The sequence below is a fragment of the Empidonax traillii genome, unplaced genomic scaffold (genome assembly GCF_003031625.1).
Source record: "Empidonax traillii isolate 1590-97213 ecotype Southwest subspecies unplaced genomic scaffold, ASM303162v1 scaffold177:size1754471, whole genome shotgun sequence".
Classification (NCBI taxonomy): domain Eukaryota; kingdom Metazoa; phylum Chordata; class Aves; order Passeriformes; family Tyrannidae; genus Empidonax; species Empidonax traillii.
The window spans coordinates 1,592,177-1,611,352 of NW_020955370.1; the positions used below are offsets into that span (position 1 = coordinate 1,592,177).

Here is a 19,176-nt window from a genome sequence, read left to right on the forward strand (position 1 = left end):
CCAACCATGCATTGTAGTGATAAGAGTTTACGGAATTTTAGCAACTATAATACTGGACAATTAAGAAGTTAAAGTATTTTATCCAGCTGTACATTGTGCAATCACAAATACAATGTTGTTGAATTTATGATACTGAATTCAGAAAACACGTTGCCAGACTCTGGTTTCTACAGTTAGAGTCTGGTCATCTGATTTTGGTTTAAAACTGAGAACAAAACCTCAGTAATTAGACAAACACTTTCAAAATTATTTTTCCCTCCTGTCATGTCAGACAGAAAAAAAAAGGGCCTATCTGAATGTAACCAAAAAAGGGAAGTATATTCAGTTTGTTTCTGTCTCCTAGGTGAGAGTAGGGAAGATAACAATGCCAGCAGTGAGTTACACTGAATATATAATTTTAAAAAACAGAAGTTTAACAGAAGTTTCTACTGAAAATCAATTTTCTCTGTTTACATGGTAGTTTCTAATGGTTGTCCCCTAGCAGATATACAGCAGACTGTATGAAGAGAGATTTTCCCTGCTGAAAGAATGGAAATAACAGGTTTAAAATAAATGCTAGATAAATGCATGCCTTCCCTAATCATATACTTGCCCTGCTCCTCTTGGGTTCCACATATTGAAGGATATTGCTCAAAGCTGCTGCTGTTTCAGGATGGGTTTCTTAAATCAATTTGAGTAAATTCAAATGACAAGCATTCACTGGCCTCTTCAACCAGGCTGCCTGCACCACACTGAGCTCCACAGTGATAACTTCATGATTCTCCCTTAAAAGTGGGGTTTTCTGAACTTCAGAAAGTAAAACAAAATACACAGCTCAATGTAAAATACACTTTTTGCAAGCAAGGACGAATTCACAAAAAAATAAGACACTAATTGTAGCTCAGTACTGTTGTGCTTGCTGAGGCTCACATTACAGACAGCAACACAGGCTTTTCCAAATTCCCTTCCTGTTTGGCTGCTCAAAAAAAAAAAAAAAAAAAAGAAATAAAATTGAGAGCTGATATCCTCCACCCCCATAATAACAGCACTTTCTTCCTACTGAAGATATTAGATGTAAAGTACAAGCAGTAGAAGCACCAGGAGGAAAGTTTCACTCACTGAGCAACAATATGGCATCACCAAAGTCTTTCAATCCATCAAATGGTCATTCATTTGTGCTGCACCTGCTCAGACTACAGTGAAAATCTTTCTTTGCTATTGTTCGGTTCAACTCCTTGAACTGGGGAAATGAAAGGTCTGGGACCTCCAAAGCTTGGCCTGTCAACAGCTCTGCCAAAGCAAATACCCTGAGCCCAGGCAGTTCTCTGGGGGCAGGTCTTTAAAACAGCCTCACACCATCAAACTCATCAGAACCAGGCACTCTAATGGCACCCACGAGTCACCTGAGACTAATGATCTGTCAGTACTTGCAAGATCATAGGGGAAAAAACACTACTTTTGTGTTTCTACTCCCGAATTCCATTGAAAAAGAAGGGGACAAGAAAGAAAACACTTCAAAGTTTAAGAAGCTGACTGCGCTGAACACCTTTCTGTTCTTGAGCATGGCAACAAATGATGCCTTTGAGCACTTCTAGTTTGATTTGTTGGGGCTCATGAGTGATTCAGAAACATGGACAGCTCCTCTGGACAGAAAGGGTCTTCTAGTTGTTCATCACAACATCCACTTACCTGCTTTTTGAGTAACAGCTTTATTTCAGTCTCTAAATCAGAGGATGACATTCTCAAGGAATAGCATGTTAAACAACAAGAGAAACCAAACACATGAGGTCTGATCATTGCTTCATTTCCTAAGCTATACAGGTGTTAATTTGAAAGAAAGGGAGAATATTTTAAAAGTTTATTTGTGCCTGTAATATAATGGCAACTAACAAGCAATTCATGTTTTCAAACCCAGCAGGTTATGGAGACAGTAAAGCCAAGCAGCTCTGTTTATAACTGAATGCTGTTTTGAAGGCTGAAACATTCAACTGAGGTCCAACCTCCTTCATCCAAGACCTTTATCAACACCCCCTCAAGGAAGTGGGTTTTGAACTTGAAACTCAAGGAACACATGCAACTTCACAGCTATTAAAATCTACCATTCCCAACTTAAATCACACAAGCAAATCTCACAACCAGAGAGGCACCAGGTCAGCAGCTGCCACTTAAACATGGGAATGTCAAACCCAGTGGTCCTGGATTCACTTCTGGTGAATAAAACTCAACTGCGTCCCTGATCTTAGTGGCATCATGGTTTAGAGTCCCATCTTTGAACTGCCTGGGAATCTCTGGAATAGTGATACATTGCCAACAGAGCCTTTCAAAAGATTAAAACAAGCGTGTCAAGGACTTGAGTGAATATGACTGGCTCTGAAACACTGCAGGTCAAAAAAGGACACATTTTTATATTTCTCCTTTAACAATCTCTAACAACACACACTGATTAAACCTGAAAGAACTGGAAACGACACAGATGATTAAGATGAAATGAAAGCATGCTCCTTTTTAAAGAAGTACAGTTTTATACAAGTATAGGCATGTTTAAGGGAATGTCAATGAAAACAGCAGCTCAAAGCAGGAAACAGGATTTTTAGTGTGAGCTCTGCTGTGCTGCAGCTGGGGAAATGCTTCTAACAAAGATGGCATCACCCCAGAGAACTGACAAACTTCAGCTACAGCACAATGAAATTGGTAGATAAAGTTCTAACTGCAAACAATTTGAAGGAGAGTAAAGCTAACATGGAAATATTTTGCATAATTAGCTCTCATTTCCCGGTACAATAAATGTTAAATATGAAAAATTTGTTAAGTATCCTCAATTTTTCTACTTGTTTTCCCATTGGGGGGGAAATAAAAGGCCTCAGTAGCTGAGAGGTGAAATCTGTAAGAACAACCACGGCGAAAAAACTGCACAATAGCTGTTAGTCAAACAGCTGCCACTTCATACTAGAATGGGCTGATCAAATTCTGACAGTTCTGAGCTCTGCAACCTTTTCTTTTTTTTTTTCCTTCCACATTTCTCCCCAGTTTGTTGTCCTCACAAATCTGTGCTGAGAGACATAACACAAGCAGCTTGACTCCAGCTGGGATGGCAAGCAAAACAGTCTCTCTGGAGCCAGCGCTTCCAAAGATGCTCCCACATATGTTCCTACATCCACTTTGAGAAGACAAAGGAATGCACCAAGAGCCACGATGTATCTCTCCACCTTTATGCAAAACTCCCCATTCCCAGCCCCATTTCTCTCCAAGTCCACCTACAGCAAACCTGAAGTTGTGGCTGCACCCCTGAAGGTCACTTCCCTGGCACTGCTGCTGCACATTCCAAAAGGCTGATCTCAACATTCCTTCCTAGAGAGCTGGACACTGGATTGGTGACTGAAGAATGAAGAAGGTAGGTGGTGTGTGGAAGCAGAGTTGTTAAACAGCTGGCAACATCTGTGCTTCAGCATTTATCACACAGCATTTACCCAGCTACAGCCAAAACATTGAGCAATTTTTAGACTGGGAGCAGTTTCCACAGTCATTTGATTTCCTCCGATCTGTTTTCAGCAAAAAAATAAAAATGGCAGTCACAGGGAGAGACAGTAGAAAATGCATTTAATTAATGCAAATCATTAATTTCGATATTTCTTTTGTATCAAGATTAAGTTCAGAATGCCTCTGTTCTGAAGCAGAAATAAAAGTGCATAGAAAAGAAAATATTTGTAACTCCTCCCAAGCTTATCCACACTGTAAGTCAAAAAATTCTCAACTCACTGCAAGTAGGTCTTAATCATATTAAATATAAACTTATGCTAATGATAATATTGCAGAAATACAAAGTCATCACCTGCTGTATTCCTTAGTAGCTGTAATTTGTTTCCCTGGTGCTTTGTTTTCCTGCATAGTTACCCAGCAAACAGAAACAACACAGCAGCATGAAGATGTACACCACATGGTAAATAACAAATGCAGAATTCTGAAGATATCACTGTAAAAATATGAATTAATTTCATTTAGAGAATTTAATTCTCTAGCTTGCTGCTACTGATTTACAAACAATCAGGCCTGTCTGGATTGAAAAGAAAGACTAGCCTATAATTTGCCTCAGTAAATTGTTTTGAGATAGTAGATATGAAGCTCCACGGGGCAATGGTAGATTAATTTCTCATTCATGTACATGTGGACTCAATTAATTTCAGTCAACATTAATACATATGTAACTCATACAGACTGCCTGGAATGCCCCCTGCCATGGGGGATCTGTCCAAGCCTGGAATACCTGAGCTTTGGAAATCATAATATCTGTTTGTTTGTGTGTTTTTTCATTTTAGATATAAAATAGCCTCACTCACTCCAAACACAGGAGAGTTAAATCGTTCATACAAACTAAATGGCACTTGGGTTTGTGTCTGCCCAAGTAAAGCAAAAACAACCTGATCCTGAGTTCATCCACCTCAGCACAACTGGCATCACTCCAATTCCTTCCTGGCATAATTGATGAGGTCCCTCCATTCTTTGATGACCTGCCCAGTCAGGTGACCAAAATCAGATCAGTGGCTTTTGTGTTCCTCTTTCCTCAGAATGCTTTGTTTATGAAATGGACGCTCATCCTCAGTGCTGGAGAGAAAATAGTTATCTTTGGATGTCTGTGAAAATGACTTTTCCAAACCCCAGTAACTTGTACTTGTGATTCTGAGTTCTCTGTTTCCATTGGATGTTCAAAATTTTACTTCTGTGATACCCACATATAGCCCTGTGTATCAGACACTGCATTTCAAAGCTTCACCTTCCATAAACTTTTATACAAAAATTTACATGAAATGCACTCTGTAAAACAAACAAACAACCCCCCCCAAACCAACAAACTATTAAAGGAGGACAAATTCAAATAAACACATTTTACAAGGCACACTGAGCACAGCAATAACTTAACAAAAGCAAGAATAAAGGCCAAGAAAGCCACCTGCAAAACATAAGTTTTGAAATGGTACAAGATATTTCAGCTGCATTTCCTTGGGTCAGCAGAAATATAGCACCATGTCTTGCAACAGAATTTTAACACATGAACAAAAAAAAAAAAATCCTTCTATCTAGTTGATGCAGCAAATGAAGTTTGCAAACTGAAAGATTATCCTAATTTAAACCTGAGTAAGGCTGCAGAGTTCAATCCCTGCTCTCATGACACTTTCTGAAGAGCACAAACAATCACAATATTAAGTTGGGCTGTACCTGAAAAGCTATCCTGTCAGCAGCCAGTTCACCCTGTACCACACAGCCCCCCCCTTCAGCTCCAAATTCAGAGGAGATAATCAATCTCCAGGTAAAATTACACGAGATCAGTGAGCCCTAAAGGTCCTGCTCCTCCTGCCTGATCCCAGACACACAGCCCCTCTCCCCAGCTCAGCTCTGCAGCCTCTGAAAGCCTTCCCTGCATATTCATCTGCATCAAGTCAGATACTTATCTCTGGGTGATGGAGCTGAATGGCTCCACAGAAGGTACCCCACAAAGGACAGGGGGGAAAATTCAAGATGCAAGGTGAGACCTCTCCCGTTTTGCATCACAAAGCCACAGATTAGCTCTTAGCTTCTCATCAGTACAATTTTCTGTAGAATGTGGGAAAGAAAAATCCTGAAAACACCTAAATACCAACCTGGCCCAGCCCTGCTCACACCAGCCTGTGGAATCTGATACAATCAAAGAATGGTGTGAGGCATTTAACATTTAACACCCAAACACCTTTAAACAGCTTGTCTTTAAGGCAAATCAAACAATTAACAACTACATTAAACCCGATAAAATTAAACCGACAAAACGGAGTTAGGCAAAACGTGTTAACTTACTGAATCCAGAAAGCAGAGATAGGTTCCTGAGCTCTGAATTACTGCTTGATTTTTAGCAAATCCAACTGTTGAGAAAACAAAGATAAAATTATGGGGTAGCTTTTCACCACTGTATTTTTTTTTAAATCTTGTTACTGTCAGGAACAGATGGAAGAAAATACAAGAATCAGAATCACATAAAGTCCACGATTTTTCCATATCTAAACCAAGGTAATTCGTAAATATTTAAATAGGATGCCTACTTCAGTTTCCTCTGAGTAATTATTCTACCATCAAGCAGAATTAGAATACTTTTGCTGGCCCTCCATAAAGATATAATGTGTAATACATAACCAGCAAAAGAGTGCCCTGACTTGCAAACCAAATGATGTGAAGATACACAATACAAGATGGGAATTTTATTCTTTAATGGGAAAAGTGGAAATGCAAAGCCCAAAAATCTCCCCGTGAAGCAGAGCAGAATAATTTTGACTAACATTATCCCCAGAGTTTCAGATTTTGCATTCGAAAAACGCAGACTTCTCTAATTCTCTACTCTTTTTCTGCGATAAAGTTTTAAGTTTGCTCAGGGAACAAACCTAACTGGGCTCAAAGGTTCCCTGAGCTGTAATGCACGTGCTCCTTGGCTATTTTGCTGAGCTGTCCAAGTACAGAAAAAGACTTATGACTGCATTTCTTGCTGCCTCCAAGGAACATTATGTCAACCACCACCAGAACACTACTAATAAAGGCTCTTCCTTATAACTCTGTTACTCTTGTGCACTTTAATCCTCACCTTAACATCTCTTCATCCTGGATTTCTTGGACTTGTTATCTTACAGTTTATTTCCCTACTCCCTTTTATACACATATGAATATCTAATCTCACATATACAGTGACTCTCAGTCTCCTTCCCCTTGGCAGTGAGAAAGCAGCTGGCAAAGACAGGAGCTGCCCCAACAGCAGAGCTGATTCCTGGCACCAGCAGTTTTAGTGGGAAACAACTGATTGCAACTCAGCAGGTCTGGACATGCCAAGCCAGCAAAACCCCAATACTGAGGAGGCTCCTACAAAAGCAAGAGGTAAAAGAACAGGACAGAATTAAATTTGCCCAACATCAAACAAATCAGTACTACCATACAATTCATACTTCACAGCAGTTACCAGATGTAAAACAGCCTGTACTTACATTTCAATTAATTTCATTACCATACCCCAATATTTCAACCACCTTCATTTGACAATAATGAAGTACAGGGAACCAAAAATGTAGGAAAAAAGTGAAGGAGACTCAAAGACAACTACAAGTTGACAATTATTTTACTTGATAATTATCTTACTCTGTCAACTTTCTGAAATATTTCAGATCTCATTTTCAAATACATTAAATAAAATCATTTATTATGAGAGAGAGTTGGAAAATATTTCTTTCTAGGATTAAGACAGAACTATCCTGAAGTTATCCATATACCAGCTATTTTTTAGAGAGGAGAGAAGAAAATACACATATTTCCTAAATTATTAATAAGGGAGGTATAAATCCCCATAGAAGAAACTAGGTATTATAAATTGCTTCACCACAACAAATTCTGCGTTTGGCATGAGTAGAAAAATGTCTTTAATATTACTCTACTGAACAAAATGAAATGTTTGTGCCAGATCTCTGAGTTTTGTAAGGCCTGCTTACTTGGTGAAAAGAGCCTGTTACCATGGTTACAGCCGTAAAAACTTAAGCCTCAGTGAGATATTAACATTCCTCACTCTTGGAAAGAAAAAGGTTTCCTTTTTTTAGGCAAGTGACCCTTTCTTTTTTTTCTAGGTTCCCCCTCCCCCCCTTTCTTTTACATGTTTAGAAAAGAATCAGAAATAAATCCTAATCTTGTGTAAATAGTTGAAGATGTGAAGCCTGACTAGTACATTGTTTCTGTACCAAAGCATCTTCTTTTGAAGGCAAGACTCCTTACAGTTGTACCTAGTCCTTAACATAATAAAAGTAAATCACTGAAAGCAAACAAATACCATGTATTTCAAGTAACCTGCTCCTAAAATGTAACAACTGTGAAGGAGAGATGTCTTTGTTTTAATGGTGGCCTGAGAGTGACTTCCACATGAATGAGCTTTGTTTTTCAGCACAACTATGCATTTCATACTATTATTTAAAACAATACCCACAGCTGCATTCCCCATCCCCAGTTAATTAAAGATCTGCTCAGGTTGCAGCTACAGCAACTCTGAGAAATGCATGTTAGGCCAAAATATAACCTGACATATCCCTAATGGCACAATGTACTTGTAATTCACAACTGGAACTCATTTTTAGGTTCAGTTTCCTCAAGTGCAAAGGTGAACTGAAGTCAGAATTCTAAGATAAGTTATTACCAGAGCATTGTGCCTGTGTTTTCTGGCAAACTAAAAACTAGTTTATACACAATTGATACAGCACTCTATTAGCAACAAGACTTTAGACATAGAAAATGTTTATAAAAATGAAAAAGATGTTACACAACACGATAGTATTAACAAAAACATTACTAAACAACAAAGTATCATAATTAACAACCTCTGGGATTATTCTTTGACTTGAGAAGTTGCAACCTTCTTAGCTGCTAGATCATCAACTACTAAGAGAAGTGAGATTTGAAAGGAGACTGATCACCCCCAGTGGAAAAAAAAGGGGACAAATTTCCAGGAACACAAGTAATTCTTGACATTGCTCAATTCCAGCTGAATCAGTGGCCCAAAAGAGAAAAATTCCCTCTGTAAACCCTGTCTGTGTTTTCTCATCACCAGCCCAATAATGCTAATATTGCAAGCTGCACTGTCAAAACAACACCAGTTCATGCTAGAGATACTGAAATACTGAAATACTAAAAATATTTATAGCAACAGTTATGCTGTGTTACTTCAGTATTGCTGGGTCTGACAACTGCTTAAAACCGGCTGTAAAATCTACAGTCAGATAAATGACAGTAAATAAAGCCCAGGGCCTATACCAGGTTGTAGATTAATTCAGGGCCCAGACTCCAAATTTATTTGCACGTTTCAACTGGGGATGAAAATTAAACCTTCTGAAACAGAACTGGGCTTTTGCATGAGAGATCATTTTGAAGAGACTCTAATAAACCTGGGTTTTTCTCCACTTATAAACAGGGAATTTAATTAAAAAGCAGAAACTGTCCAGCTTTTGGTATCACAGTGTTTCCAAAGCGTGATTTTTAAGTGAGATATGTTGAAAGACACAAATTTGGACCAGTTTTATAACAATTCCTACCTGTCTACTCATTGTAACAAAGTCCAGAATGCCAGAAACATTAATTACACAGGTTCCCTACAAAATGTGAGCACCCTGTTCCTGCTTTGTCCTGCTGTTCTCCTCTTCCAATTTCAGTGTCACTCAACAGCAGCTTCTTCGAAGAGCAGCGGACTTGTACTTCTATTTTACGTTTTGGGAAGCTTTTGTGCTAAAAAAACCCTAAACATAAACCAACCCAACTAAGCAAAAGAAAATCTCTTGGAGAGGTTTGTTTGTAATCTCCTGCAGTGGGTAAATGTGATTCACATGAGCACGTAAATCAACAGGGAATCACACCACACACGTATCTGGCAGCTCAGTAAACATACTGGGTTAGCCCTCTGAGTTTAGTGAGAGCTTTTAGCTCACATCAAAACTTTTCTGAAACCTCTGTTTATATTCAATCATCAAAGGGATCAAAAATGCAATTTTTTTTCTGTTTCAAGGCCTATTTTACAAGAGTGAAAGAAACGCATTCGCTTTTTAAATCTTGACATACAAAATATTACATTTCTTTTTTTCTTAAAACCCACCTCCTGAAGATAAATCAGATATCAGAAAGCCACAGTTAAACTGTAAGCATTAACAACATTGTGTACTCTACAATTAAACAAAATTCTTTTGCAGAGTCGAGCACAAGTTCTTCTTTCTAAGCCAAGTTCTTCTTTCCTGGACATATAAACAAATTCTACCCATCCCAACCCGACAGGGCCAAATTCTAAACTGGAATGAGTTTTTGAAGGGGGAGCTCTGGAAAACAATGTGGCTTTTTTCCATTGCAATGCAAATGGCTACGAAGACACTTTTCAGACTAAAACCCAGGAGGTGCCTGCAATAAACATCTAATTCTCACAAAATCTCTGTTAAGGTACTTACCACCTCGAGGTTCCGACGAATCGTTACTCCCAATGATTACTGGAATACCAACTTCTTCCAACTTGATCTTCCATTTCTCGATTATTTCAGCTGAACCATCCTAGAAAAAATAGTGACACAGACGCAGCAATTTTAGTTTGCATGGTGAACTAAACCAAAAATTCCTGTCAGAGACAGTATTGACTTGGAGACTATCTTAAGGAAGGTCTGAGACGTACCTTACTGGCATCATTAAAAATTGACAGCTCCATGGCTCCTTCAAAATCTTGTTCCCAAACTGACTTCAGGCATTCATCTAACCAGCACTCACTGTTGTGAACAGGCACAATGACAGACTACAAAAAAACCAAACAAAAACCCAGTAAGCACTATTTTTGTTCACTTACAGTACAAGAACATTTATTAAAAAGGGGAAGTGCCAGATCCTTCTGAAACTAACTTTCACCAAAAAACTGCATTTAAAAAATATGCAAAGAACCTTTATTTTTGTGATAAATATATGATTTGCTTTTTGCTCCATCGAAGCCTTTGTGAAAAAATTACTGTGAGTTCTACAAGATGCGTTTTGGTAGAAGTCCCAAGAAACAGGAGAGACCACTGAAGCAAATCCACTAAAAGAAGCCATCAGTAACACCACCCAAACCTGTTTATGGTATTCCTGCATTTCTTAAGACACTCTTTACTTCTGCCTTCCATCAATACATCTTACTCTTGAATGTTTCTTTAAACATACTACCTAGTTGGAGATGCTCAAATATGCAGCCTGGACCTTCAGGCTCTAGCCAAGTTTTTAGAAATTATTCAATCTACAAATGCTCTTTAGCACATTAGAAGCTGCTGTAGATGTAGTTCCACACTCTGCCATCCCAACTGCAGGTTTTCCTCTTGGTTCAGACGTGCACACAAACCAGGAAAACCTATCTGAGGTATTTTAAAGTTGGTCAGAAATCAGAGACGAGGGGTTTCTCTGTTCAGTTACTCCCCGCTGTTCTAATTACCCCCAAAAAGCCAACAGCCCCCAAAATTCTGTCAGATCTGAAAAAAAAAAAAAGAACATATTCCTTTCACAGAATTCCAAGTGCTGAGGAATTAGCCCAGTAACACACTGGCTATGTTCGTAAAGGGAGAGCCCAAGCCTGTACCTGTTAAAATTGCTGATAGATGAGGAACTTAAGGGCCTAAGCAACTCATAAAAAAGTCTCAGGGGACATTTCAAGAAGTCCCTAGAAACAGAACTTAAACTCCTTATTGTGTGGGGTAACCATAAACACATGGTTGGAAGAAAGAGAGGATTAGTCCCTATTGTGAGCAGGCGAGAACCTCAGGAAACAAAATACTGGAGGGATCCTGAAATTGAATTATTCACGATTTCGTGTTATGGGAGCACATGTAAATCGTGTGGATACACACAGATGAATATCTTAGTAGGCAGACTTTTAGACACTGAGGAGCACAGGTAGGACAGAGTAGGATGTATGGGACAATAATTAACAATATTTCACCGCCAAATAAAATATTAAACCTGTCTAAAGTGAATGAACCTCCTGATCTTTGGCAGGATGATGTAGCAGGTGAAAGGGCTACTTCAAAGAAGTAGAAGGAAAACTTCCTAAAACGTTAAGCAAAGCAGGCCTTTGACTTGTGTTTTGGAGAGATATATAAATAAAATAAGGAGAAAACAAACAAACAAAAACCCCAATCCCCAAAACCAAACCAAAACAATAAAACCAAAACAAACAAAGGATAAATTGATTATGCCATAATTACAACACACAGACAAAAAAGATTATTTTGCAACTGTCTCTGATTAGTCTCTTTGAGACTACAAAATAGCCACAAATCTGAGATTCTCAAATAATATTCAATTCACTCAGGATTTTAATATCCTTTGTGTCAAGATGGCAATTAAAATACAACCTTATACATTCACATTAAAGAATCTAACATACTTATTCAGGAGAAGAGGGTTCCCCACCTCCTCCAGTGACAATATAAACTTGCTACTCTTTTGTACATCCAGAAAAATCAGTTATTTTTTAATTTGTTTTCTGATTCACTCAGTAAAAATTTGACTATGCCATCACAAATGAGCTTGCCGTTGGCTTGAGAACTGGAAATTCTTTGCTTTTTTTCCATAGTCAACTCCTGTTTTAAGTCAGAACAGCAGTGCAAAATAGCAAGAAGATGTTTGACCTCCCTGTTTAGTTTGAACTGAAAGCAGAAAAACCCAGTACTTACATACAGCACATATAAAACAACCTGTAAACACCTGCTGGCACTGAGGTGCTCTGAACTTGACATCATAACTCATATTACTATGCTCCTCAACACATTACTGAGGGCAAATTCTTCTTCCACGGAGCTACACCCACCATGTAGAGCTCCCAAACTGAGGTACAGATCTGAACTGCTGATGAGACCTCTGTGTAACACCTGAAAAATTAACAAATCCACGCAAATAACTGCACTCAGAAATATGATTAACGCATCAGAGCAATACTGATGTACACTGGAGTTTCCTCAGGTTCCACCATTCTTGCTCAGCTTACTGGTTTTCTGCGTTTGCTTTTATTTTAAACCCAGGAAAAATCAAAAATCTAAGCTTTCATTTCTCCCTAGTCCAATCCCACATTTGTGCTCTGGCTTAAGTGCTGCAGTTGGCACTTGTGATGAACTGGGCAGCCTTTATATTGGTGTATCACAACACTTCAACCTCCTTGGATCATTTAAAAAGGGAAAAACATGAAGTATTTCACTTACTTTGCATTCTCATGGCAAAACCAGCAGCTGGTAGTAACTTCAAGAAACTGTGGCTGCTGCTTCTGTCCCAAACCAAGATCAGCTACAGTTTCTAGCACTGCTGACAAACCTTGCCTGCAGAGAGAAACACCAACCTTGCTAAGGGAATCACTAAAAGCAGGCATAAGGGAGACCTGGAATACAGTTTTCCCAGTGTCCTTTTGCTGCAGCTTATGTCAATATTCCCAGTTCCAGCACAGGTGATTTATGCCAGTTCTCTTTTCATGTATTTGAAGACTGCTACGATAATAATGAACTACAGAAACATGTATAAAGCTGTCTCAAATTAATTTTGAGCATTTGGGACAGAAATTGCAAACAACTACTGTGTTTTTATAGATATAAGATCATCTGAGTGGCGACTGAGTCAGAATGGTCATTTCATTAGCTGGGACTGATTTATAGCAGCACCAACAGAGGAGGAGTTTCATGGCCTATGAGCCAAGTGCGACTCTTAAAACACAAGAGCTATGAATCAAACCTGGATTTGAGCACTGTGACACTGCCTGAGTTTCCCTGAACTTCTAGAGTAAGATCTGAAGTGATTCTGGCTATTTTTAGCAATGTAGTTTTGCTATCAACTGAGCTGAAGAACAGTCCTTGGCTTCACTGCAAAGCGAATTTTGCATGGCAAAACTGACCCAATGTGAAATGGTTAACAGGTATTTCCACCCCCCTTCGTCCACAAATGTATCACTCAACCCAGAAACTCCCTCCCCTCCCTCACCTGGACCATTGAAAACCAATACATCAATCACAAAACTGAAGAGAGGAAAGGTGAGATTTTAAACAAAAGAAACCATTGCCAGTAAATGTAGAGCTGTTTTGTGATGTTCTTGGTTTTATCACCATTACCCTCCAAGAATCTGGATGATAAACAACTCCAAAGTGAAAACTTTCAGTCTCCACCAATTCCAGTTCAAGCAGGCTCCTACCTGCCCCCACATCTCCATGTGGAAAATAACTTTGGAACAGCATTTTAACACTGCTGAAAATGTACAGAAGTCATAACTTCTATTTTTCGGTGAAGTTTTCCTATAAGCCATTATTCCAACCTATTTCCAAACTCAGGGCTGTTGGCAGAAACACACCAGCTTTGTCAAATCTCATCTCCGGGATACTTTAAATTAACTGAAAATAACCCAGAGAGATTTTCAGGCCACAAACTTTGACCTGCCTTTAGGATCTGAGACTCTGTGACATTGTTCACTATTTTTACTTGCCCATTGATTTGCATGTTATAATTTTTCAGGCATTTGCCAGACTAACCTTAAATTGTTACAAACCCCATCAGCTGTGTGTGTATAAATTTAATAGATGTAACAGACATATAAATGTTTCTGTATGCTTTACTTATAAATTTTTATATTATATATATAATTTGGACAAATATGTATAATTTTAATAAATGTAATAACAAAAGTAATATTTTTATATACCTTTATTATATCATTTGTACGGATATGTATAAATTTAATAAATTTAACAGCAAAACTAATCTTTATATATATATCTTTATTATATATAGATACACAGACAGATATATAGAGACGTAGAGATATACATATAGATTTTTTAATATATTACATATTAATAGATATCTCTATATGGATATATCTATATATTATTTATAGATATAGATATCTATATACATAGCTATCTCTATATAGATAGATATACAGATATATAGATATCTATACAGATAGATATCTCTATATAGATAGATATACACATACATTATAGGTATATATCTATACAAACATATATTTTAATGTAAATATAGAAATATTACATATCAATAACATACTTTCCCACCTGTCCTCTAACCACATTTTTCACTTGCAACTCCCCAGCCTGCACTTGATCCAAAATGCTGCGTTCAGCACTTTAAAAAAAAAAAAAATCGTAATACCCTTTAATACTCAATATTGTATACAGTTATACATATTTGTATATATATTTATAGAGAGAGACAGAGAGAAGAGATAGAGAAATTTATAGAGATATGTGATATATACATATTTATATATTTACGTTTAAGATATAGAATTTTTATATATTTAATACATTTATATATTATGTACATATATATATATATATAATGATACGGGGAATAACCAAAGCAGGCAGCGCTGTAGGAACATTTCACCCCTCTCTTTCCCATCCCCATCCCCGACCTGCAGCGGACCCCGAGCCGGGGGGAGCCCCGGCCCGGCCCGCGCCCCCGAGCCCGGGGAGCCCCGGCCCTGCCCCGACCGACCACGGACCCCACCTACCACCTGCACCGGGGTCTCGGGGGTGCCCCCCAGGCCCGGCCCCGGCCCCGCCATCGCTGCCGGGGCCGAGGGGGAGGAGGAACAACCATAGAGACGGGCCCGGAGCGGCCGGAAGAGGCTCCGCCGCCCGCGGCCTGGCGGGCCCGGGACGGGACCCTCGTATGTTTATTATTGTTTTGTATTATATTGCTTATCGTATTTATTTACTCCTCCATAAATGCCTGCCTGTGTTCCGTGCTTTTTTTTTTTTTTTTTTCCCCCCTTATTTTTTAAATGTAAAGTTGCCAGTGGTAATGATGCCGTTACCGCAGAATGACGGATTTACAGAACGTTAAGGGGTTGGAATGGAACCTTAAAGACCATTCAGTTCCACCCCCTGCCATGGGTAGGGCCACCTCCCCCCAGACCAGGTTGCTCAAAGGCATTATCCATCACAGAATATTTAGAGTTTGAAGGGAACCCTGGGGATTTCCCAGTCCAATCCCCCTGCCCAGGCAGGGTCACCTGGAGCAGGTGACACAGGAACACACCCAGGTGGGGTTGGAATATCTCCAGAGAGGAGACTCCAGGCCCTCCCTGGGCAGCTGTTGCAGGGCTCTGCCACCTCCGTGGTAAGAAGTTCATCTTCATGTTGAGGTGAAACTTTCTGTGTCTTAGTTTGTGGCCATTGCCCCTCGTCCTGTCGCTGGGCACCACTGACAAGTCTGGCACCATCCCCTGACACTCACCTTGGAGACATTTATATGGATTGATGAGATCCCCTCTCAATCTGCTCCTCTCCAGACTAACCAGGCCCAGCTCCTGCAGTCTCTCTTCATCAGAGAGATGCTCCAGACCCTTCATCACTGCCGGGGATGGGGCATCCAGAACCTCCCTGGGCAACCTGTTTCGGTGTCTCACCACCCTCACAGTAAAAAATTTATTCCTAATACCTAACCCAAATTTCCCCTCTCTCAATTTTTAGCCTTTACTCCTTGTCCTATCACAACAGTTCCTGACTGAGAGTCCCTCTCTGGCTTCCCTGTAGACCCCTTCGGATATTAGACGGTATTTTGATATATACTGGAAGGTATTATTGATCATTTACTTACTGAAACTATGATTGTGCAACCACTTGAAAGTATTCCCAGCTAAAAAGGATCTCAGGACCAGGGCCAGTACAACAACCTATTCAGAATTTTTAAAATTTACACAAAGCAATCTTTGTTGAGCAAAATCCCGAGATTATCCCCTGTTTATCTGAAGAGCCTGTTAAACAGCCAGACAATTCAAGGAGCAAACAGGGCAGAGTTATCTTAAAATGTTGGTTGGCACACGTATCCGAGAACTGAGGAGGTGAGCAGGACAGCCAGGCAGTAATTCACCCTCGGAATCTATTTCAAATTATCTACACAGCTTCTCGCCGTCCAGCCTGAGTTTAATCTCTCTGTGAACAGCGCTGCTAAATACGATCATTTCTACTCCTGGCGACGAAGGCTGCTGGCACTTTTATGTTGCCTGCATGCCTTGCTTTATCTGAGAAAGTGTAGCAGAGTATTGCTTTACTCACCCTAAACCAAACAAAAGTCCCAGTCAGGGACAGCAACTCATTATGCGAAGCAAAATTCAGAGCAAAACCCTTTCCCTGAGGAAAATACAGACCCAATCAAACCCACCAGAAATGTTTTCTAAGTTCTATTCTGTAGCTGACCACAGAGGGTAGTTAAATACAAATTTCTGCTTAGAATGACTTTCATTTTGGGTGGGTTTGGACAGACTTTTAAAGGCCCACAAGCATGTGGAACCTATTCCATGGGATATTCAGGGCAACCTAGGCAGCTAATACCCATTGTGAGAGCCCTTACCTACTGGCTTTTGAAATTCCAGCAGGCATTTGTGTGTTCTTGGGCAACCAAATAGTTTCCAAAATACAGTCGATTGTTTCAGTGCCCATTCCTCTTTCATGTGGGTCAGAATGGAAAGAGATCTCCCAGTCCTCTTGTAACAAACTCAGAAACAAGCAAAAATGGTTTGGTCCTAGCTGTACTTCCAATTGCTCTACTTCAAAGCTTTTACGGAGTGGTGGGGAGGAACAGCTCACAAAACAGCTAAAAGCATTACAGACTCAAAGACATTTCTCAACAAACTGTTTTTTAGCTTTTATTTCTGACAAATCAATCTCTTGAGGATTGTTACTGTGAACCTAAAGCTTTCAAATTCTGGAAGCTTTAGCTGTCAAATAGAAATTTTCCTCATCTTGATGGGAAAACACAGTATCTAGAAAGTTGTTTACCTTTCTTTACATTTAACTGACATTTATAAAATTACACAGACTCACAATATGAACAGCTCGGACCTATTGACTTGTGAGGGCAGATCTCAGCTGATTTCACTGGGAGTTTAAAAGAAAAAGCAGGACTGCTAGCGTAGAACATTATTGGGGTTATTGAGGCCAAGGAGTCTTGGGTTTAGTTTGTTTTTTAAAAGCTCAAACCATAACTGAGGTGGTAAAACAGTATCCTGGCACACAAATCTGCTTTTTGGTACTGCAGGGCATGTGGGCAACTTAAATTAGTTGTATCTTTATTGTAAAGACAGGATGAGTTTTCTTTTAACACATCTATTGCTGAATTTACAAGCTTCAGTACTGAAGTATTTCCTGAACACATCATGTTGAAAGGATCATTCAACAGAGTGGGTAAAATATTCATCTTCGAGCTAGTTTGAAACCGCTTCAATTCAAAGAGTTGCTTTAACTTCCAAAAATGCTACATTATTTTCATAAAATGTCACAGTTGAGTGGCAAGAGAAGAGGGGGGACAATATTTCTCAATAGTACTATAGGGCAGAAGGGGACATGAGCAGCTCACTTAGTCTTGCCATCCTGAGGCAGGATCAAGTGACAAACACCTGACATCATCCCTGACATAACATGCTCTGCCAATTTATTGCAGTCCTTGCTATCTTTGCCCACAGAAGGAATTTCTTAATATCCAGTTTAGATCTTGCTGTGATTTCCAAGCCCCCTCAAATTTGGCAGGTTAAGATCTTTTCCCTCTGGCAAAAAGATCCAGACACCTGTCACCTCCCCAGTATTAAAGCTGTTGAGCCTGAGCCTGTTGCCTAATTTTTGCCTTTTGTAGAGATGCTTCTTGCTCTCCCTCTCCCTCCACAGAATAAAATCTTCAGCTGCCAAGGTACAGTTCCTCAGTTTGAATCCTCTGCTAGTAACAGTAGCTTAATATTTTACCTTAGGCAAAAGTTATCCTGCTTTCCTCCTACCTTAGTTGATTTGACACTTTGCATTTTAGTCCAGATGTAAAAAGTTTTGCTGGGCTATTAAAAACCCCCAAAACCAAACCCCTTGTCACCCCTCCCTGCCCTTTTGCAGGCCTAAAGAAAGACACTCTTTTCGTAATCAAACACACTGAGTAAATAAAAACGAGGAGGCCAGTAACCTGCCAAAGATAAGACTAGAATCTCTTATAAAGGACACAGGCCACCATTCCTTCAGCCTCTATCTCTGCCCTGAGAGGCTCCTCAGCCCCCTCCTTCAGGGGTCCCCTGATAGCCCTCTCCCTGAGTGGCTTTATCCCCTGCAGCTGTGTGCCTTCTCAGCTGCTTTCTTGCTAATGCCTACGTTAACCCTTTCTTTGCCTGAGAAGGCTTGCAAACCCCATCCCAAATCCGTTATTCCTGCACACAGAAAGCAAATCATTCCCTTTGTGAATTTATGATTTCATGAATCTGCAAACTGTTGCTGCGTTTCCCTCCCGTCCCACTCTCCTGTTTGGGTTATGCACCTCTGATCAGCTCAGTCCTTCCTCGCTGGTTGTGTTTTAGACCCGTTTATTCTCCTGGCTTTCTTCTGGACCCTCTGTGGGCACTTTGCATCTCTGCTGGAGAACGAGCCCCAGCGCCAGAGCCTGCCCAGTGCTGGGCAGAGCAGGATTACCTCCCGTGTCTTGCAAGCCCTACTCCTGTTTGCACAGCTTAGTGCAGTGTTTGCCTTTGTCACAATGGCTTGACACTGTTGACTCCTAATCAGCTTGTGATCTATTATATCCCCTAGATCTTTTTCTGCATGAGGGAAACAGTATTTTAGCAGTTTTATTCCAGTCAGCCACATGAGAAGAAAATGACTGAAGTAGTGTGAGTGAGATTATCTGCTT

General features: G+C 39.7%; 1 protein-coding gene across 2 annotated transcripts in view; it reads right to left on the bottom strand.

Annotated features, from left to right (window-relative positions):
• The window catches only part of B3GNTL1 (UDP-GlcNAc:betaGal beta-1,3-N-acetylglucosaminyltransferase like 1), a 110,476-nt gene extending 95,358 nt beyond the window's left edge, over positions 1-15,118 (bottom strand). Inside the window, exons 1-4 of one of the 2 annotated variants that reach the window (XM_027886072.1) lie at positions 15,026-15,118; positions 10,169-10,285; positions 9,951-10,050; positions 5,803-5,867 (exon numbers count right to left, since the gene is read on the bottom strand). In XM_027886072.1, coding sequence (XP_027741873.1) covers positions 5,803-5,867; positions 9,951-10,050; positions 10,169-10,285; positions 15,026-15,079 — 336 coding nt within the window. In that variant the 5' untranslated portion in view covers positions 15,080-15,118. Of the gene's footprint in view, positions 1-5,802; positions 5,868-9,950; positions 10,051-10,168; positions 10,286-14,556; positions 14,687-15,025 lie in introns of those variants that run through there. The other variant, XM_027886073.1, reaches the window with a different exon arrangement.
• Between the last annotated feature and the right edge of the window lie 4,058 nt (positions 15,119-19,176).